The sequence below is a fragment of the Manacus vitellinus genome, unplaced genomic scaffold, assembly GCF_001715985.3.
Source record: "Manacus vitellinus isolate BGI_N305 unplaced genomic scaffold, ASM171598v3 scaffold_16_pilon, whole genome shotgun sequence".
NCBI lineage: Eukaryota > Metazoa > Chordata > Aves > Passeriformes > Pipridae > Manacus > Manacus vitellinus.
In genome coordinates, this window is record NW_021939189.1 from 3,903,411 (window position 1) to 3,925,678 (window position 22,268).

A 22,268-nucleotide genomic window follows, 5' to 3' on the forward strand; every position below is an offset into this window, starting at 1 on the left:
GGCTCAAGGAGCAAAGCCTGGCTCAGGGAGCCAAGTCCCACTTGGGGAGCAAGACAGGCTCAGGGAGCCAAGCCAGGCTCAGGGAGCCAAATTCCACTTGGGGAGCAAAACCCCTCTTGAAGAGAAGCCAAGCCCCACTGCCGGAGCCAAGCCCTGCTCCGGGAGTGCCCAACATCGCCCTCGTGACCCCCCTTCCTTGGCATCCTTGTCCTCTCCCAGGTGACATCCTGTGCTCCCACTGCAGCCCCCGCTGGGATTCGTGTCTTCAGCCGGTCTGTGATCACCTGCTGCTGACACTGCACCGAGCCTGGGCTTAACTTTATGTTAAGTGTCAAAAGCCACTTCATAACACCACTTTGAGTGGTGACCTTGTGTCATGCTCCTAAACCTTTTCCCAACAGAAAAGCATCCCAGCTCTGGGCTCCACGCAAGGCTGAGGCGCCTGCAGCCAGCACTCCCTGTGCCCTCTTCCCAAGGCCAATCCCGAGCTGCTCCTGGCCTCATTCTGCACCATATAAGGGCTGGATCCTTTCATTGACTGCACTGGAACTGGCTCAGCGAGGAGGCAGTGAAGCATCACACCCTGTATTATCTACCAAATTAGACAAAAAGACGAGGAGTGACTCATTTCAGCCTTTCTCATCTCCCCAGGCAGTTCTTCTCTCCCTCTCCCTCCCAGACACACACGTTTATATTTCACCCAGTGCTGCAGCACTGGGGACTTTGCAGAGATCTGCTGCTTCACACGAGGCAGCACAGCTCCCATCTCTGTGTTTGCCCTTCAGGACTGCTCCCAACCCAAGCTCTCACAGGGAAAGGACTGGGATTTGGCACAAAGCTGGGGTCAGGGCACTGGTCTGCTCTGGGCACTGCACCCCCTTCCCTGCTCTGTCTCATCCTCCCACAGCACCACACCTCCCTGCCCTCAGAAAGGCCAAATTTTGGCTGCTTCTTTGCTCTCTGCTGACTAAGTTTCCTTCTAATCTCAATAAAGCCTCCAGGATTTGAGCCCGACCGACGCAGATAAATCATTGTCTTTGGCCTGAAGAGTCAGCCAATTTAGCCTTGGCAGATTTGCTCCCTCAGAGGTCACTGAGAAGCCAGAATTACCCAAGGCACTTGCTTTTTCTTGGCTTTATGGTCAAAATCAAGTCCCTTGGTGACACTCTAACACCTGCTGTTCTTTTATGATGGAAAGGGCTGTGCTTCTGGGAAGAGGTAGGTTCCTGTGGTTTACAAGGTTTTTTCTCCCTCTGATGTCACTGTTATCCTAAAAACCCCCGAGTGACACTGACAACCACACTAAGGAGCCTTTGGGGGTTTGCTGGATGTCCAGCCAAATGTCCAACTCTCAGCTCCTTGTCTCTTCTTACTGACAATTTCACTAATTTCTTGCTGCAACTGTATTAAGAAATTTTTATTATTTCATCATTGAAAAGAGCAGATACTGAATCTCTGCTTTCAACTTCCTTGAAAAAACACCACAAACCTCTCTAGATGCTGGATGGCTTTCCAGGCTGAGGGATCTACTTCCCCATCAGCTGTATATGCTGATGTCTGATACACAGCCTGTAGTTAATCCCGGGCCTGGATCTGCAACTGAGCAAGGAAATTGTGGGCTAGGACAGGGAATGCCTGAAGCAGGCAAAGTTTGGGCATTTCTAAGACAGATCTTGAAGTTTTTTCCCGGATTCCAGCTCCAAGAAGGCCATTGAGAACCCCCTGACTGATGTGGTTTTGTGGACACCTGAAATGCCAATGGGTTGTTGGAGTCCCACCCGAAAAATTTAATTAATTCATTTGCACCTGCAGAAAAAGGGAAAGAAACCTGATGTGCTCTGCCGATGGTGGCCAAATTAAAGACTCCCAGAGGCTTCTGCTGCCACAGTTATTTCTCCTTCTCTGTCGGAAAGCCTGATAGAGGAGAAAGCGAAGACCTTCAGCACCACCAAGCCAAGCAATGGAGTGGAGCATCCCTCTTCCCAAGGCAAATCCCTGGTGCCAGGGGCCACATCCTGCCCTTAGGAATTCAGCTGTAATGCACAGGCAACAGCAGCAGAGACCCAGGCAGGGGGAATTCACAGTCTTCTTTGCCCCTTCAGTGGCAGCAGAGGCAAATTGGGTCTCTGTGGCTGCTTCAGCTGCAGCGAAGGTCTTGTGCTTTGGAGAGGCTCCTTGTCAGCATCCTCCAAACTACAAAGTGTCACCCTGGTAACTCCTAATCCTGCCTCAGCACGGCTCGTTCCGTGTGCTCTCTCATCTGCGGAGTTTAAAGGATGGAGCTGTCACTGGGGAAACGTTCTGACTCCGACATTCCCGAGGCAGACTGACAGAGCAAACAGAGTTCATTAAAGCCCTGCAAGGTGCTGGGATTCCTGTTTGTATGGCAGTTTCAAACCAGATGTTTGTTTACAGACGGTTCCTGCAATTAGATCAGGGTAGGAATATTGCCCCTGCCCTGTGGTGGGTGGGAAGGAGTGTGAGGTGCTTTATTTCCCATCCTCACCTTTTGGCTTTCAGGGACACCCTGCATTTGTAACCAAGATCAGAAAGCAAACACCAGCCATTTACTGTTTAATAAATATCAGATATGCCCTGAAAAGCTGGACTTCAGCTCTCTGCATCCCCTTTCCCAGGATCTACAAAGCCTGGAGACCCTCAAAAACTGGCTGAAATGTCACCAGGCCAGGGAATGTTTCTCCATAGGCTGGAACTGAGGCTCCTCTCACTGCATCCAGACCAGGGGGATGCTTTGCCACTCCCACAATCCCTGCAGCATCTCCACTGTGCTCCCTGACTTCATCAGGAGTTTCACAGCTTATGGATTTCCTCTTTCTTCTAGGAAGATCCATTCCTGTATGCCATCCCATCATATTTGGATAAATCTCTGCAGAGATACAACCTGAAAGCAGGAGTGTGTCCACAGAGCCATCTGTGCATCCCTCCAAGCCCCAGCCCCCTGAACAACCACCTCCCTCCTGTGACCTTCAGATGTTCGAGGCACGAGCAGTGACCTGGTTCTCTTTCCAAAAGGCCTCTGAAAACAGGAGCCTGATTTCACCTGGTGCAGAAGTGCCTTTTTTTAGAAACTCCCTCGGAATTACTCATTTCAAAGAACGCAAAGGTTCTGATTAAAGTATTTTGTCGCCTCTATCAAGGTGATTTTTCTTCTTTGTGAGCTTCTGTCTGCAGTTTTTTTGAGCACTTGCAGAAGTGGTGGCCACCTCTAGATGGTGTGTTTTACTCAGAAGAACTTTGTGCCTGGCTCTTTACATAACTTCTGCTCCTCGTCTGAGGTTGCAAACCCTCTCCAACCAAACCACACAGATTTTAGTATTTCCTTGTTTTCTTAACTGGAGAATCTGGCTGCAGGAATGCAAAAATAATAAAAATATGTTCCTTATAGACTTAAAAAAGATGTATTATATGGCACATTTGGTTGGACCTGTGAGGTATCTACTATGTGGGGTATCTACTGCCTAACTGATGGCATTGCCTGTCTTCTGGGTTCATTACTGTGCTAATTAATTTGAAACAGAATCTTTTTTTTTTTTCAAATACAACTCTCTGCTCTTGTACTTGAATGTAAAGGAAGAGGGAAGGAACAAAGATGGGAAACACCACAAGGCTAAAACGATGGTGGTGTTACCATAGCTTACTCTGTCCACAGTATTAGTACTTCTTTTCTCTGGACAGCATTTCCCTGCTTGAAGGAACAAGGTCATTTAACCCAAGATAATTTAACCCACCAAGATAAATCAAACCCCCCAATTCTGGTCACTTTAGCAACACAATGAGGAGGACATAGAGAATTAATATCACGAGTTTGGGGCTGGGCATAAGGGCCGCTTGGTTTTGCTGGGTTTTGTTGTGGGTTCTATTTTGTTTCATTTTATTTTTTAGAAATTGAAAGAACATGTAGTTGTCTTCGCTGTTCTTGGGCGTAGGAATGGTACAGCCAAATTATGTAGGAGCAGAAGAGACACCAACCTGCTTGCACTGTCCAGCTGCAATGTACGGAAAGGAATCAAAATAGAATAAATGATTTAAAAAAAAAAAAAAGAAATTAGATCAAAAAATCTGCTGGGCTTTCATAAGCTAAAATGTTCTTCATAACACAGCAAAGGAAATTGCTTGTGCCGACTTCAATGGGTCCAAGATTTTCTCCATGATTTCTAACCTGAAACTGCTGCTTTTAGAAGCTTATAAAAAGGCCTTGTATGGAATCAACCCTTCCAGTGCATTATGAGTAATATCTCCTGCTCCTATTTTACATCTCAGCTCAGCGACGGAACTTTCTTGTAGATAAGGGCTATTTCCACTAAAAGGCTGTTATGAAGTTATCTCTGATGCTGAGGCTACAGTCTCAGCTCCCCAGCGTAAAGGAACACTTTAGGGTATAAATAGCTTTGTTACATCTGCTTAAATACCCTGTTTTCTCCAGGACGAAGCCCGGGCTGCTCTGCTGCTGCCTGTGACATTCCGTGGGACATTCCTCGCTCCCCTGGCAGCGCCCTGACAAAAGGCCACCGGGCACGACCCGGCCTTTCATGTGGTTATCGCAGGGTGTTGCTACAGGGTTTCACTTGGCTTTTACGAGGAGATTGTTCCTCCCGATAGCCCAGAGGCCCATAAATGCCATCAGAAGCACCTCTCCCGCCGGCCCCTCTCCGGTTTTGTTTGATGTGACCCGGCTGAGCCGCCTCGTGGTTGTTGCTGGGTCCTGATCTAATGTGATGTTGTCCCTCACTGGTTTCAGATGCTGGAGATGGGAGCTGAGATTCGTTCTTACAACATTTGAGGTTTTTTTTTTTTTTTTTTTTTTTTCTGATTTATAACCCCCAGTTTTAGCCTGGATGACAGACATTCCTTGCTGCAACACGGGAGCCATTGGGAAAAGACAGCACTCGGAGCCTTCTTGGAGGATGTCTCTGTCCCCTTCCCACTTCTTGGCCTCCTGGTCTTCTTCAAGCTCCCACCCTCTGCCAGAGTCCCATTCCTTCCAGCCTCCCCTATATTTGTGCCTCCTGTTCACCTTCTTTGAGACCTTGACCCCTCCTGGCCCCCAACTCTTTTGTGGCTCCCACTGTCTCCAGACCTCATGCCTTTTTTGGCATCCAACTCATCTTTGGCCTTCCAGCCTTGTTTTCTGGCCTCCCACTTCACTGTTCAGCCTCCCACCCCTTTTTTGCATCCCAATTCTTCCTAAAGTCTCACTCCCCTTTTTGGCCTGACATCCACACTTTTGGCCTGACACCCCCTTTTTGGCCTGGCCATCCTTCTCCCACCCTTTTCGAACCTCCCATCCTTTCTGAACCTCCCTCCCCTTCTGGGGCTGCAATCCTCTTTTCCATTTGCTGCCTTTTTTTTATGCCTTTAACCCCGTGTTCAAGCCTGGCACCCCTATTTCAGCCCTTTTTCACCCTCTCACCCCTTTTTAGCCTCCTACATTGTTTTGGCCTCTAACCTCCTCCCATCCTCCCACCCGCGTTTCGGCTGCCCCAGTTCGGGGTCGGTGAAGGGCAGCACTGCATCTGGGCTATTTTAGATTCTGGAAAACACACCTGAGAGGCTGTTGATCACATTTTTTAACAGCAGGTTGTTTGCAAGGAAACTGCTGAGAGCGTTTGCACTCGGAATTTAATCAGTCCCAAAATATTCAGAGGAGCCTCAGCAACAGCGCTGCTCTTCTTGTCTGTCAGCCGGGCGTCTGTGCAGGGAGAAGTGGCAGATCTGCTCACACAGAGACACCACCTCTGACTTCAGCTGTGTCATCTTGTTTTCCTGCGTCCCCACAATCTTCTGGCTGTGGCTGAGCAGCAGCTGGAATGGTCATTGAAGCTGGAAAGCCCTTGGCAGAGGGTGGTAGCTCCAGTGAAGGTGGTTCTGTCTCACCTGGAGCGGTGGCACAGGGCCAGGAGAGCCTGGGAAGGGCAGCTCGTGGGGGCCAGGCTGGTCTTTCACCTCCTCTCAGCCTTGGTAGCTTGGGTTAAACCTTCAAAATGGATGTTTTCAGTCCATGTGTTGGCGCAACAGCTTCTTCCCCAAATTCTCCACATCCCATTCCACCCTCTGTGTCGTTCTGGTTGGGAATACATTGGCTGTTTTTACATGGAGGACATGTTTTTAAGGTCCTTCATGCGCAAAGAAATGCATTTCCCAAGCCATGAAATTATTGTCAGCATTCTATAAAGCAGTGGTTGGACAGACCTTCTCAGATCTACCCCAGTTTTATCTCAGACTTGCGTAAACTCCAAAAAACTAGATTTGCAGGACAAATCTTAATGCTCCTCCTCCCATGCCCTTACCCATTTAGACAGTCAGCTAAGGAGGGTGAGTTTAATTTGTTATTCCAGTCATACTGACCATTAACCCTGAATTCTCATTTAGGACAATATTTAACCACAAGCTTAAAAAGCCTTGAAAGGAGTCATTTTTATAAATGATTATCTGAGCCATTTGTCCCACTTGAGGCCTCGAGGGTTAACAACAGGAACCATCTGCAAGGCAGTTATTGTGGCAATCAATCCCAAAATACAAATAACTCAATAATTTATAACAGACCCCCACCATTAGATTGTACTGTGCTATTTTCACTTATCTCAGTGCTTATTATGATGTTGCACTGATTTCTAATAATCTATCTGGCCTTTTCATTTGCTTACTGGTGCTCATGAGATTTAGCTCTGGTTTGGTACTGGAGAGCCACTGAACCAGGCTGGACCTACCATTTTAATTATTCCAATTCACTGGATGAAACAAATCTAAATTAGGAAGTAACACTTAGCCATGTCACTGATGAATTCTTGTCATTGAGAGGAACAAATATGTACAGTTATTTTGCCTTTTCAGGGTTCAGAGTTCCAGTCCGAGTTTTAATTTTTGCCCTGGAACCATTTTCTCCCATATTAACTCCATCTCAGAGAGAAGAGTCACCTGGTCCTCCCTCACCTTTGCCAGCACCTCTGAAACAACACTGGAGCACAGATTCAGAACCAAAATGATGGTCACCTGGTTCCTGCTCTGAGATCTTTTATAACACCAAAGCTCTCAACATACCTGTGCCCTGGAAACAGCCTCAGCTCCGTGGTTGGAGGGTGCAAACCCCAGAATGTCAGCCCTGCTCGCAGAGGACATGAGGACAAGCAGAAAGGGAAGAGACACAGAGATATTGTGATTTTTCAGTATAGATGCAGCTCCAGCCTGAGGGCATCTGCATCCTTAGTCATGCAGCAGAGGTGGCTTGTGCAGGGAATGTGGTTCCCGTGGTTCCCAGGTTCTGTCAGGTTTTCCTCACTAGGCAGAGTCAAAAGGAGTCAGGTGTGGAGTAAAAGCCCTGGAACAGGAGTGCGAGGTGGTGCCAGAGGTTGTGCAGGTGACACTTGCTATTCCTGAGTGGGAGCGGGGGCGGTGTTGGGAAGGGCGTTGTGTTGTGCTGGCTGGGGTGAGTTGAGAGAACGAGGTCATTAGGGATGTGGGGCGGCTCAGAGCTGGGTGTTGTGCAGCACCAGGAAGGTTTTACAGCTCAGCCTCACCTGGACTTTCTTGTTCTTACAAATTAAGGAGCTTCATGCTCATTTCCCAGGGGAGTCAGATCAGGTGCTTGCTCAGGAGGGTGCAGTGATTTGATTTTTAGACATCTTCGACCAGAAAGAGAGTTACACAAATAGGTTCTTCAGAAAGAAGGTCTTTCCCAAGCCAGACTTCCTTGCCTGGTTTCCCTCTCCCCCAGGCAAGGCTGTGTTCCTGCTCCCGTGGCATTTCGGAGGGGTGGGCTGATCCCTGCCGCTGTTAGCAGAGAGGGCTGCGCTTCAGTCCCCATGGAAACAATTTGGAGAGTTTTCGAGCTTGTGTAGCATCGCTGAGCTGTGTTTTGCCTTCCTTTTCACTTCCATCAGGAGGGCTGCAAAGCTTTAACGCATTCATGTTTGAAAAGCACTTTGAGGTCCTTGAAGAAGGTGCTACAGAGGAGCGAAGTGTTATTACTGAGATTAACTGTTTCTGTTTTGCCCCGGAGTCAGGGCTGTGAGTGTTGGCTGTGCTTGGTGGAAGCAGGAGGAGAGCGTGAGGTCGTCCTGTATCCGTGGCCTCCTGGAGAGCTCTTCCACAGAATCACCTCGACACCGAGGGAAGGCTGAGCAGAACTTCCACGACTGCAGTCAGGCAGGGAATGCATCCTGGAAAGCTCCATAGCCTGCTTTATGCAGGGAAAATGGAGGGAATTCATCAGGAGCGATGGCACCGCGGGGTTCGATGCTTTGGCGCAGCCCGAGTGAGAGCTCACCGGGGGATTGGGGGTCCAGATCTGCCTCGGATGTGAGGGGCACCCCCAGAGCTCTGTTGGAAGGCACTGTTTACTGCTATTAAAATACTCACTTCAGGGTTGCTTAAGGCAGCTGCAGTGGGGAGGCCAGTTCCTGCTCCTGCCCGCGGTGTGCGAGTGCAGAGCCCTGGTCCCACCCGGAGCGGGGTAAAACCACACACTTGTCTGGAACTCGGGAATGTAACATGCTACAGCCTGAGGGATTTGACATTTCTGTTCCCTACCAAGTGCCTCAACACCTTTTAGGTATCTGCTGCTGCTCTCCAGACACACCTGAGCTCCTGCTAAATCCATGTCTGTACTTGGGAATCACTGCCCATCTCTGGCCACTTCTGCATCTATGGGTTGGGCTCTGGTTTCCCCATCCCTCACTCCCCTACCTGCTCCCCATAGGGTGGGTCCCCTGCAAAATCCACTCCAGGCACACTGGCCTTCCCAGCTCTGGAAGGTGAGTCTGCAGCTGCTGCTGAGGGTTCCTGAGGACCCTGCCAAGGACTATTTTGTCTGAGCTGGATTTTTCCTCCCCTCCTCCAATTCTATTTCTTTTTTTTGGGTGGGGGGTGGTGGTATTGATATTTTTTAAATTATGTTTTTATTTTCTTTTTAATTAATTGTGTTGTCTCGAGAAGTTACAAATAATAAACACAAGATGAATCTGCACTGCTTGCCTTGTTATGGGTACTGTGAGCCAGGACCACATTGGCCCATCTCTGCTCTTTAGTTCCAATTACAAATTGGAATAACAATTACAAAACCCAGCTATAAGCTGTTTGTTTTAACATGTAAAACAAATCGCTTTCCACACATGCTTTTTCCAGCTCAGTGTGATCAACTGAAAACAAACAATACCAAAAACTGAAGGGATCTGTTTCCATCTCTGTCAGGTCCTCACCTGCCAGGCTGCCCAAACCCTGGGACACAAGAAGGGTGAGTGCAGCCAGGAGGGGTCCTTTCCCTCACAGCAGGCTTTGGTCAGCTTGAGCCACCCACAAGTACACCCTCACTTCATTCTCCTCCTCCCTGGAGATGCCCTGTCCCCATCCAGCCCCTCTGTGGTGCTGCTGCTCCCTCTGCCCATCCTGCCTCAGTTCCCCTTCCCCCTTCCAGGCATCCTCCCGCTGCCGTTGCTGTGATTCATTAACGCTTCAGAGACATCAGTCTGAATGGAAAAAACCCAACGGAACAGCAGGTTGTGCTGCTCCGTACATTTTCTATAGTGACTCACAACTCTGACCAGGTAACTCCCCTTCCCTCTCACTTAGTCAGTCTCTCCCTCCCGGATGGGCTTGTCTGACTCCTCACTTCACTTATTATTATTATTCCCCTGTTTTCTTTGCTCTTCCCTTCCCAGCCCATGCCCTTCGCTGGAGCTTCAGGGTGGGAAGTTCTCGCTCGCTGACCTGTCGCACACAATGAGGAGCGAAGGAAAACACTGACTGCAGCAACTTTGCCTATGGAGAGACCATACAGCAGAACTGCCCCCTCACCCCCCTCTCAAAGCCTGGGCTAGCACAAATTACTTTGTCATTGTGGTGAAACAAATAAGGCTTCGTTCTCATTACCATCCTGATGGGAGTAAACAAGTTTATTTACACTTGAGCACTGCTGAAGAATAAAGTCATAGAGAAAAGTTCAGGGTAGGTGGCCTGTCTTTGTCATTAGGGCCGGCTTTTACAAAATCACTGCCCGCTCGGCCAGACAGGCTGCTATTCAGGCAGGCCCGGGTTAATGAAAGTACGGTGTGTGCTTGTTAAAAGGAGGACTACAACACTTGTAATCATGGGTGGTCACATTTTTATTTAATGATACGTATCTTTCCTTTCCCCAGCCTTCGCTGGTAACCCTTTGCCTCCCACTCACCCGTCCTTCTGCAGTGACTAATTATGAGTCGCCAACTCAAAGCTGATACAAGGGCCACGACGAGCTAAACCCACTTAACGAGTGATTTTTATTTTAAAACAGTCTTTTCATTAACGGCCCTCAGATTCTGACAAAGCAAAAAGCCCTCGAAGCGTGAAGGGCCCCACATGTGTAATCACTGGAGCTAAGATAATAATAAAAGGACAACGGCAAACAAACTTTCGGGAAGAAAGGGCTGCAGAACAGAACTGCTTCCTCTCTTTCAAGGCCTTCATGTGGCCCCGGTGATAAATCTGTTGGGACAAGGATACTTCAAAGCCAGAGGTCGAGCTCTGCTCTCACTCGTGCGAGTCTTACAATTTGTGTCAATGGAGTTTCACTCAGGCAGGAGGCTCAGACCTGCTGTTCTGCTCTCACGAAAGCACTGAAAGCCAAAGCCAGCCAGGATGGGGAAAAATATCTATTTATCTCTGACATGACCTTGCTGAAGTGCTGGCTACAATCAAGCTACACTAAAAACCTTCCCAACATCTCCCAACTTTCCTGCTATTTCTAATGAGTAACCAGTCTGAAGTGCTTGTGCCTGGGTTGAGGAGAAGTTCAAGCTCAAATATATTCTTTTTGCATCTACTGAGTGTATTAATGAGCTGCATGGAAGGATGTGCTCACACAAAGGCATCAGTCACCCTGTATTTTCACCTGGCTGTTGCAGGCTCTCCCCTCTTGCTGTGGTCATGCACGGAAGGTTTGTCTGTCTACCAGCACCTCTCTCGCCCCACAGTCATTCTCAAACTTCACAGTCATTTTTGACAGAGGAGCAGAGATGTGAAGGCACTAAATTTCTCCAAGTTTTAGAAAACCTACAGCTCAGTGAGAAGCTGATGCTCCAGGACCTGTGAATTGGTGCCCCTCACTTGGGTATCTTACTCACAAACCTTTTCCAATGGCACTTACGAATCTGAAAACCCAAATTACAGGTAGTTCTGGGAAGGAGGAAGGGTCCCTATTCAGTTAGGCTTTGCAGGTACTGGTCACCCCCATCTGTTCAGGACAGGGAGAGCAAAATGCTGAAGGCAAAGCTCTGTGCAATGATGGTACTCAGCTGCAGCCCATCTCTTGGTTTCTTTGCCAGGTTGCAAAAGACATTCTCACCCTGGTTCCTGCCCTACCTTGTGCTTCCCTCACCCAGAAGGGGCCAAAAACATCTGTCCCCTCATCCCCATCCGAGGCCTGGGGCAGCACTCAAGCAGGAAGAGCTGCCACTGATACAAAGAGGAGAAGGAGGAACACGAACATGTCACTGCCTGCCCCAGTGCTGCCAGCACTCTCTGGCCCTGTTTTAACCTCTGTTTCAAGGCATATTTATTATTCCAGAGGAAACAGCCTGTTGAGTCCATGAGTTATGGTGAGAGGGTGAATGATGGACTTCCAAAGTGGGAGCAGCCAGAGCCTGTGCCTATTTCAGGCTCAGCAAGGAAAGCTCAGGTACCCAGAGGTGCAATCCAGTAGTGTTGTCACAAATGTGTGGGATTGACTTCAGCAAAGCTCCCATTACTTTCTAAAAGTCCTGGGAACATTGGTGGCCATGAATGTCCCCAAGGGGTGTGGTGGGGCAGTGAGGCTGTGCCTCTGTCCTCAGAGCTCCTGGCTGAGCATGGGTGCCAAGGAGGAGAGGGAATACTGCCCAGGGTGCCTGCACAGCAGCTGCTCTCTGCACACCTCAACCCCAGTGTGCATGTCCAAACCCGGGGGGGAAGGCACACGTGTCAGTCAGGGGGAAACTCTGAGTAAATACAGGCGGCAGGGGAAGCACCACGGCAGGAGGGGGGAAGGAGAGCACTGCTGAGGCTGTGGGTGACAAACAGGGCACTGTGGCCTCTGAAGTAGAGCAGACAGATACATTTATTAAATGAATATGCTGAGATAACAGGCAGTGCTGAAACAATGAGCATAACTAATACTCATGTCTTGAAAATCGTTAACCTCCCCCAGTGCTTTACACACATTAGTGAGCAGCCCGTGGAGCACGGCTGCTCGCCCTGGTGGGAGGCAAACTGAGATCCAGAGGGTGAGAGACCCCATTTCCTGATGATGTACCTCAATTTGGGAGCCCAATATGAGCCCCTCTAAACCAAAGGGAATGCTTTGAAAAAAGGAGATGAGAATGAGGGGGGTTTAATGCAGATTGACAGGAGCTGGGTCGCTGTATACGCAGCAGGGATCAATTCTGGTGAAGAAAATTCAAAGTGAATGTGTGAACCTCTCCTATTATTTACTGCTCCATGCTCAGAGGCAGAAACAAACCCAAGCAGGGAACCAGGAACAGCCAAGGCCGGGGTGGATGTGGCTTTGGGCACTCTGTTGTAGTGGAAGGGGGGTGGTAACGAGTTGAACTTTAAGTTCCCCTTCCAACCCAAACCATTCTCTGATTCGATGATTCTAAGGCTTCCCCTGATCTCTGCAGTTGATAAAGGCATTTCTGGGTGTTTTCCTTCACCTTTTCCTCTCTTTTCCCTGCCCTGTTCCCCACCGTTCACAGCAGGTATCACTGGTGGTGCGGGGGTTAATGAGCGCTCGCACCTTGCTACAGCGAGGCAGAAACTTATGAGTCTTGGTGTTGTCACGAAGGTGTTGCTGAGCTTACGCTGCATGAAATATCCCAGAACTCCTGCAAACTGTGGGATTTAAATTCACAGGCTATAATTACAGAGTCTCCGGCACCCTCCCACACTTTGCAATGCCTTCACAAGCGGGAGCAGCAGGAACACCTGTCCCGGCCTCCTGTGGGCTTGTAGGTCCCTGCCCGCAGCCAGGCAGGGCTTGCTCCCCAGCACAGGGATTCCAGAAGAGCCTTCTGCCACTCTGGGACGACGGGGTGGGAGTCTGGACTCTGCCAGGTGCGTTTAGGAAACAACCCCAAAGCACAGTCAGCGTGGTCACATTTACAAACAGGTGCTCACAGCCGGGTTAACTCGATGCCATTTTATAGCCAACTTGATGACAGGCTTAGACACAAGGTTTGGAGGACTTGGAGAAGCAAGGCAATGAAAACAGCTTTCCTGGGATTGCTCCTGCCCGAGTGAGCCCAGGGAATATCACAGCTGTGAACCTCAGCAGTGCTCCCAGAACTCTTGGGGCTCCCCCAGATCGGCATCAGCACAGCAGAGCTGGTGCTAAACTGGTTCCCAGGGGGCCAGTTCTGGCCTTGGATGCTGTGGTGTCAATCAGGTGCTCATAGAAGGGGCAGGTTCACTGGGGGGTGAGGGAGTGCTTAAATTGGTGTAAACTTCCCAGGTACCAAAAGTGCCATCCCGGGGTGCTTTGAGCCTTTGCTAGGCCAGTACTGCTTGAGGTGAGGGTCACCTCCACACACAGAGGAGCATCTCCTGTGCCCCAGCAGGGATTTGGGTGGCAGGCAGGGTCCCAGAGGCTCTGGGGACAGAGCAGAGGGTTCCTCTGAGGTTCACCAGGGCCAAGCTGGCTGTTTGCAGCATGGATCCACCACGGTTCCCTCCATGGCTCACAGCAGGGTCTCCTCAGCGTGTTGTTGTGGAGCTGGTTGGGAGCTGATGTCATGAGCGGCTCTGCCCAGACTGGCACGGGCAGGCTTTGCACAGAGGTGGTTCTCTCTGCCTCCCAGGCACTTTTTGGAGAGCCCTTCCACAGCATCCTCCCTTCCCTGCCCCCACAGCCGAGCAGCAAGGTGAGGAGGAGGAGGAGGAGAGCTTCTCGGGGCCACCTCAGGAACGTGGCTACAGCCTTACCCAACAAATCCTCCTGCCAAGTGGGTGAATGTGGATGCTGGAGCTGTCAAGGATATCCACAGCCACCAGCCAAAATGCAGCAGCAGGGTGATGGTGGAGCCTTGGGTTGTGTGAGGACAGGAACACCTCCCTCATGTGGGGTAAGTGCATTCACACTGAGAAGGCTCCTGGGTTCCTTCTCTCTCTCTCTCCTTATGTGCTTAATATTTTTTTTATCCTGTGCTGGTGCTTATCTCATCCCATGGTGATAGGGGAGGGTATTTCTCACCATAATGAGTTTGAGAGTTATTATTGAGTTCTCTTTGTGGCAGAAGGTGAGTTTAGTGCAGCTTTGCAGCAATGCTTGTCCCTGTATTTGTGTTTGCCTTCCCCCTCCACCTCCCTGCTGCAGCCCATCCCACATGGCCCCTATACCTGGGATGAGCATGTTCCTCCTCAGCCTTCATCCCACCTCTACCACAGCCATCTGCTCTCCCACCCCTTGGCTGCTTCAGTACCAAGTCCTGGAGCTGCAGGAAGGACCTGCACAACCCCCCTGTCCCCAGTGTGCACAAACATCCTCTGCATCCCAGAGGAGCAGAGGTGATGTGGAGCCTCCTCAGTGGGAGCAAGGGCCCTCTGTGGCCTCTGCTCCAGGCTCTCCTGGTGGGACATGTGCTGGGTCATCAGTGTGGCCACTGCAACCCCCCAGCAGCTCCTGCTCAGTCTGGGCTGGCGTGACCCTGCCTGAACTTTCCACCACTTGTGTCCCTGGCTCCTCTCTGCCTGGATTTGGGCTGACACCGAACACCCTGAGCACGACTCTCATTTACTGGCACCCATTATCACTGTGGCTGTTGCTTTATTAGCCCCTACCAGTTGCTCCTCTGTGGTTTCACTCGGGGGTGACTGATGTAGGATCTGATAAAAGGCACCTGATATCACTGTGAATAGCTGATGTAAACTTAGCAGTCAGTCCTATGACACATCATGTGGGCAAATTAATAAACCCCTTCCCAATAAATTCAGCATGTGTCCTATAATCCTACTTCAAGGGCATCTCTTATGTCAGCATCACTAAGTTAGCTACTCTGCTCCCCTGGGAATGCAGCATCAGGACTTTTTGGGTCGGAGGGATTCCCCCTCTTTCCACTGTGACCACGGGACAGCAGCTCTGACCACTGTGGGAGTCAGGTTTGTTTTGGAGTTTTGGGTAGCTCAGAGTCAGGCCTGTTCGAGCCCAGGGGTTTGGCTCCTCCAGTGTAAGTGTGTGCTGCACTGCTGGGCTGGGACACTGGGGTACCCACCTGCCAATAGGGAACTCATGTGGAATGACACTGTTGGGACCAGCATTTCCTACCAGCTGCTCATTCCACTGCTGAGGCTCCAGCCTGCAGAGCTCCTGTGCTGCCACTGAGGTGGCACGAGACCCTCAGTGACCCCAGGTACTCTGGGGGTTTTTCCAATAGGATCCTTGTGTGGCATGGGCTCTGCTGCTGTAGGAGGGTGATCCCAGCCCCACTGCACTGTCCATGGTCTACTCTCAGCACCCTGTGCCTCAGCTGTGCTTTTCTGTGGAAATAACATCTAGTCCTGTGTGTGCTGGAGCAACGGGCAGCCCCTGCCATGCCAGATATCAGACACACTCCCCTCCAAAAAGAGCTCACTCTGCCCCCTGGGATCAATGTATTGTGGGTCCTCCAATGAACTATTAAATAAAAGGATTATTTTGCCCTTGCCCAAACAAAAAAGGAACCAGAGGGATATGAGAAAGGCAGAAATAGCATTTTGGTTTTCAGAGTCCCCAGATGATCTGACAGAGGACCCAAAGCACTTAAAGGAGGATTCAAACCTCTTTTGGCTCTGCATGTCTCAGCCAGGGCCGAGACAGCGTTTGTCCCTCTGTTCCAAAGCGCCGTCGTGCCAACCACGAGCCTTCCCGGAGAGCGGCACCGCACGGACGCGGCACCGGGGCAGCAGGAACCCCACGTGAGCCCAGGGCCACCCACGGAGCCTCTGCCTGCGTCACAGGGCCGAGTCCAGCCGTGGGTGACCCATCCGAGGCCCCAGGCTCCCTGCAGAGCCCCCCCTGCTCTGTGGGCTCAGCCCTCATCCCCGTTTGCTCTCCAGGCCCTCCTGCTGCAGGCACGCAGCCCCTGCGATCCCGCCGAGCACACTCCGCCGGCTCCTCCGCATTGTTCCCCAGCGGATTTTTATTTGAAGGGTTTCATTAAATTATCTCACAACATCAGTTGGTACACAACTACAAATTAATTTAGTCAGTTTGCATTTTGGCTGACCTAATATTCATTATATTCCAGTCAAGTGGATGTGTTTGCTGTTTGACGGGTTGTTTCACGATAAGATACGTGGTCCAAAGTGCCATGCTTAGAACCAGAGGTAATATTTACTGACACTCCATGCAAATACTGCAATTACCTGATTAATTATAGCCCTTCTATTTGGTTCTGCAGATCACACTCTTATCCCTCCCTTTCTCCCCCCTTTCCTCATTGCCATATTTGTATGTAGCAGATGGGAATAGTCTTCAGATCTATACAAAGCAGAACTGGCTGTTTTTTAGAGCCTAAACACTCTGTGGTCACTCAGAACTCCCCCATCCCCAGTGCTGCAGAGGTTTGTTATGGCTGGGATGCATGGAGCATTACCAGTGCTGCATTTTAATAACAATCTCAGTCCAGGAGATTGGAAATTGGAATCTAAACATAGCCCTGAAGAAGGATGAAAAAGGAAGTCAAGAGGGACTTGGAAATGGTGTTAAATGTGCAGGAGTGCTGTAACTGCAGCCCTTCTTACCACAGAAATAAACATGCTCAGACCATGCTCTGGGGATGGACAGACAGACAGATGTACCAGGGAATGTTACTGTTATACAGCACTGTTCTTCCTGGGATCAAAACCACTTTAAAAACTCTGTGCAACTGAGCAAAATGCAGCTGTTGAAGTCACCTGTCCCTGCAGCAAAATGCTGGTCACACCAGCCTGGCACACCTTGTCAGCTGGTGCCTCTGCCCAGGGTTTAATTATTTTTATTTTTTTTTTAAGATGAAGTGGAGGGAAAGATTCAGGCAAGAAAAATTGACTTCCTTCTTGCCTGACACTGTATTTTGCCCTTCCAATGTCAATGAGGTCATTCCTGATGGAGTGGAGTCATTCCTCCAGTTTAGGAGGGCCTGGAGATGGGTTTTTTGCAACCCAAGCCAAGGCAGAAGCTGCACAAGGCAGAGCCACAGCACCTCTGCCCGCTTAAGAAAAAGGATGTGTGTGATGGGAAGGGCTGGAGCACTGGAAGCTGCTGCCAGCTTGGTGGCAGTGGCACAGGAGGGGGATCTGCTTAGAAGATCTCCACATGGAAAAGGAGACAACTGAAAGGAGCATTCCAGCTCGGAGTGGAATTGCCCAGCTGGGGACTGGGCACCATCAGCCTCTGCTCTTTCTCACCTGCTTGCAGGTTCAGCTCTTTCCTGCTGCCTCTTCCCATGATCCCTGCCCAGTGCCAGCCTTCCTGCCCCCTGCCAGGAGGATTCCTGGGGGCTTCCTTTTGTGCTTAAGCATCTTGCAGTCAGGGACCCTACAGCAATGCAGTTTCTTCATCTGACTGCCAAACCCATCAATGAGCTGATCTCCAAGGTGAAATAAAACCATGCATTACAAATGAAATGCTCTGTTGCTCCCCTTTGCCTCCTGCCATCACCGGAGATCTTTGTGGTTAGTCTGCAAGACAGCTCTTCCCTGCTAATTAACATTTAAAAGTCTTCCTCCCTCACCCTGCCACCGTGACACAGGGGCTGCTATTGCCCAGGTTGTTCCTTGAAATAATTCATCACTTGGGAAACATCAGAGGCTCATTGTAATCCCACAGACCTGGCCTAAAACCAAATCTGCCCTCCTGCATTCCATGCAGTAGTCTCTGCAAAGGCTGGTTGAGGATGTCAAGCGGATTTAATTCTCAGAAAACACCTTTCCAAACTGTGTGTGTCTGATTTTATGAGCAGGATTTCGTTTTCCATGTCACTAAATAGTCTGAGCAAAGAAAACACTCTGATGTGTGTGTGACCTGTGAAAAATCACTGAATATACCCATGTTTCCACTTCCCTGTTGCAATCCCACCCTTACTTTGCAGCTGGAGACAGATATTGCCCTTTACTTTGCATATTTGCAGGGGTTAGTACAAGGCCCTAATTCCTCAAAGCTTTTCTCTTGTCCTGAAAAATGCACAAAATATAATCCACCTCCATCCACAGCTTCCCATTCAGGAGCTGAGTAACTTGGGGGCAAAGGGACTTGCTGAGTCCCCATTTGCAAGGGTCTGTGCTGCTGCTGCCAGCTCATGGTGTGCATTGCAAACCTGCCCTCGTGGCCCCCTGGGCATCGATATTGGAGGGATGATGCTCCCTCTGTCCCATCCTGGTAACCAACCTGCAAACCCAGGGAAAACCCAACCTCTCCAGCTCACCTCTTTCATCCTCAGGGTCCCAAACCATGCTGACAGATGCTCCTTGCTCTCTCAATTCATGGCCCCTTGCAGCAGCAATGAATTCTGGAGGTCTGAACAGTTTGGATCCTGCCTCTTTCTTTTCCTTCCAGGGATATTCCCACTGCCAGATGGAGAACAGATTGGTTTCAGTGTCACCCAGCCATTACCCACCGCCACGGAGCTGGTTGTGCTCAGGCTTTGTGCAAACACCTCGGAGGCTTTGACCAGCAGACACCAAGGGGGGTTTGTGCTCAGGCCTGTTGTTCCTTTAGTCAGGGGAAAGAGCAGCAGAGTGCATGTTCTCAGTGCTGCCCCAGCCTTGGGAGGTGGAGGAGAAGTGTTAAATCCATGACTGTCAGTGTCTCCCAGTTCCCAAACTTCCTGTGCCCAGGGACTATTGACATGGCAGCGGGAGCACTCCGGGGTTTGCTACAGCCGTGGCACAGCAGTTCCATTGATTTTCCACAGGACGTGGTGTGGGGATCTGGAGGCAGGACCATGTGCAGCTCTGAGGGAGCAGAGTGTCTGTGCCACGGTGTGTGCCAGTGGCAGGGAACTGTCACCTCAGGAACAGGCCTGGAAAGGAAGCCTCTCTTACTCTTGTTTTTGGTATTTTTCAGTCTGGCTTTGGTCTCGCAGTGGTGACCTACAGCAAGATCCCCCTGGAAGACTATTGGAAATAGCCTCATGAATAGAGTGGTATTCTCGGGGAATGTCCACCCAGCTCTACTCAGGCACAGCGAGTCCCAGAGCTGCTCTCATGGAATGCGTTGCTTGGACCAGCATCCCTCTCTGAGGAGCAGGATCTTGCATCTACATGTGCTGTACGGGAGCAAAAATCTGGAATGTCCCACCAGGAGCTGGCTCTTGCTCTCCTCAGCGCACCAGGGAGTCGGGTTTAACCCAAACCAGCCACACCTGTAAGGATCCTGTCCATGGCCTAAGATGTGAAGGGCCAAGCCTTGATCATTACTTGTATCCCTGGAAATGTAAGCCCTGGAGAAGGAGTCACAGTTTTGGGAAGAGATGATGACAGAACGGTAAATTACATAACGTCCCGTAAGTGGAGCCCGTTCGTAGCCCAATTACCCGTCCCAGCAGCCCCATGCAGTTGATTGCAGGATTATATAAAGGGCTTTTCATTAGTCAGAGAGTCACAAAGGGAGCTCTTTCCACGTCCTCCTCAGGATTACTTAACCATCACTCTGGACAAGACCAGCAGACCATTATTTGGATGTGTCAGAACAATGTCCACCATCCTTTCCCCAGGCACGTCCGCTCCGCTCCGCCCTCATCCCGCGGAGGGTACGGGGAGATGGGTGCTGTGCTTCCCACACAGTGCCCTGGGATGCAGGGAGGTCTGCTGTGCCTCTGCCAGGGCAAGGCACCTCTGGCTTGGAGCACCTGGCTACCACCTCCCAGGAACACTGACGAGGTCGGTGGGAACCTGTTCTGCACCCAAAACAACGCCCTACAAGCATTAGCGAGCTGGTGGAGCGCTTGTGCTGTCACGACCAAACAAGTGAAGTGGCAGCACGTAGCAGATATCCTTCCCTTCCTCCTGCAGACCAGGGATTGACAGGCTTTCCCAATTCCCCCTGACCTGGTATGCATAATAAAGATGCAGAGCACTTGTGACAGCAGCGCTGGAATCATGATGCTGCCGCCACACCGGAGGACAACGTGGCCAAGGAAGCAGGTCCTAATCACGTCCTTATCACTGCCTGGTGATGTGACCTTAGAGGAGTTGCCTAAAATAGCTCGTCCGTTTCCCTTTCCCCGTGGCGGAGATAATACCAGTTCCTGGGTGTTGCAGAACTCATTCATTCCCATTTGTTTCTGGTATCTCGGATTATCAAAGAGCAGTCAGGAGGAAGACTGGCAAAGAACGAGCTCCTATTCACTTGTCAGCTAGAAACAGTAACCTATTTTAGAATGAAAAAAGGGGGAAAAAAATAATCCTGAGAGAGGTTGTTCCTTGGCTTTTTCTGCTGCTCAATTTAAAATCTCCTCCAGCCTCCACCCTGCCATGGCCAGGGTGAAATGTTGACCATTTCACAGAGCACCAAATTGGTGTCTTCCCTCCCCTGGCAGGAATGACAATGCAAACAAAAATAGATAATGCATTTAAAAAATCTCCAGTGGATCGTCATGGCGATAAATAATTGTAGCATGTTGCCATAGTAACTCTGGCTGTAATAAAGAGAGGCCTATCTGCAGCTTAGCTAAATTTAGTTGTTCCAAACTATTAAAAATATTTTCAAATACTCTGGTAACTCTTTTTAACATTTTCTGGGGTTGGAAACAAGAGTTAATCTTCATTCATGCCTTTGTGTTGTCTCCATATTCCAAATATGCTTCATCACTGAAATAATCAATGCCATCCAATTAAAAAGTCGTTAAACTGAGGAAATTGCTGAGGATTTTTCTGTTTCCCATCTCGTCCAGCCTTTTCACCTGGAAGTGTAAAATCTGCCTGCGGGAGATTCCCATTCTGCCAGGCCTGAGCCCAGGATCCAGCCCCAACACACACTGATGGGCAAGGGGAGGTGAGAGGGGCTGGCTGAGGGAAAGGGCTTGTGTGGGGGGGTTCTTTTGGAAGAGGGAAAATGGATCTGGGGGGCTGAGCCCTCAGCCAGAGTGGTTATCATGAGGATGCTGGGCAAAACAGACGGGGTGTCTCCAGTCCCAAACTGGTCTGGGTGTAACTGGCCCAGTTACCTGTCTTGTTTAAGACAAAGCCACACCTAATGAGGTTTAAACACTCTTCTGATGTCCAAAATCCCTCACTGCCTGTTAGAAAGGGCAGCTACATCCTGCCTGGAAACCTTCCCTCTGCCAAACGGGCTTTATTTTCCTAGAAGGAAGCCTTAACTCCCATGACTCCTGATTTTTTTTCAGATTTTGACATAAGATGGTCTCTTTTAGCTACATCTGTCCGAAAGGAGGAATGGAAACACACTGCAGGGGATGTCAAATTTATTAATTTTCTTGGTGGTGCTACTTCCAGGCTGAAAAGTCCCGAGTTCCCCCTCGTGCCCCTCGTGCCCTCGGCCGAGCGCGAGCCCGTTGTTCCCGTCCTCCTCAGTGGGAAGGAGCTTCACTGCTGCTCTCCAGGGACAGGGTTTCCAGATTGCCAGCTCTCAAAGGCACTTACTGGCTGGCTGATTTTGAAACCCTGGCTTCACGTTTCTGAGCTTATCTGGCTCCACGACAACAAAACTTCCGGAACCGGAGATTTTAATGGGAACGTCGATAACCGGATCTGCGGTTTTCCGAAAAGCCATCGGCAAAAACACGTGGGACTGAGAGTGGCAGCTTGAGGGATGGGGCCTCCCTCCCCCCTCTTCCCTGGGGACCCTTTGCTGCTGTTTTCTGCGGGGTCAGGTCGCTGGAGTTATCTGAGATTTCTTCATTCCTGAGTGGAAAGGTGGTTTCCAGCTGCGCTTATGTGGGATTTTCCTGCAGAGCATGAATTTAACCCTGGAGCCCGAGATGTCTGCAGAGCAGGGAGGGAGATTGTGCCATGGCCTGGGCTCCATCCCACAGGTGGGTTGGCAGCAGCAGATCTCCCCTGTCATGGTGGGATCTGCTGGGTTGCCCAGGACATTTTTAAGTCCACCCCAGGAAGGTCAGAATCAGCCCCTGTTGTCTTGCCTAAATTTTCTAAGGCAAAGACTCATAGAATCCCAGAATGGTTTGAGTTGGAAGGGACCTTAAAGCTCATCTCTAATCCCCTGCCATGGGCAGGAACACCTTCTACTAGACCAGGGTGCTCAAAGCCCTGTCCAACCTCTCCCTGAATCATGTTAATGACCGCCTTTCACAAGCAAAGCCACGGTT

At 50.2% G+C, this 22,268-nt stretch overlaps 1 protein-coding gene across 1 annotated transcript in view; it reads right to left on the reverse strand.

The window, feature by feature from the left end:
* Window positions 1–21,712, reverse strand: part of SYNM (synemin) — a 44,060-nt gene extending 22,348 nt beyond the window's left edge. The window contains exons 1-2 of the mRNA XM_018069476.1: window positions 21,583–21,712; window positions 2,730–2,902 (exon numbers count right to left, since the gene is read on the reverse strand). Of these exons, the coding sequence (XP_017924965.1) occupies window positions 2,730–2,902; window positions 21,583–21,712 (303 nt within the window). The remainder of the gene's footprint in view (window positions 1–2,729; window positions 2,903–21,582) is intronic.
* Between the last annotated feature and the right edge of the window lie 556 nt (window positions 21,713–22,268).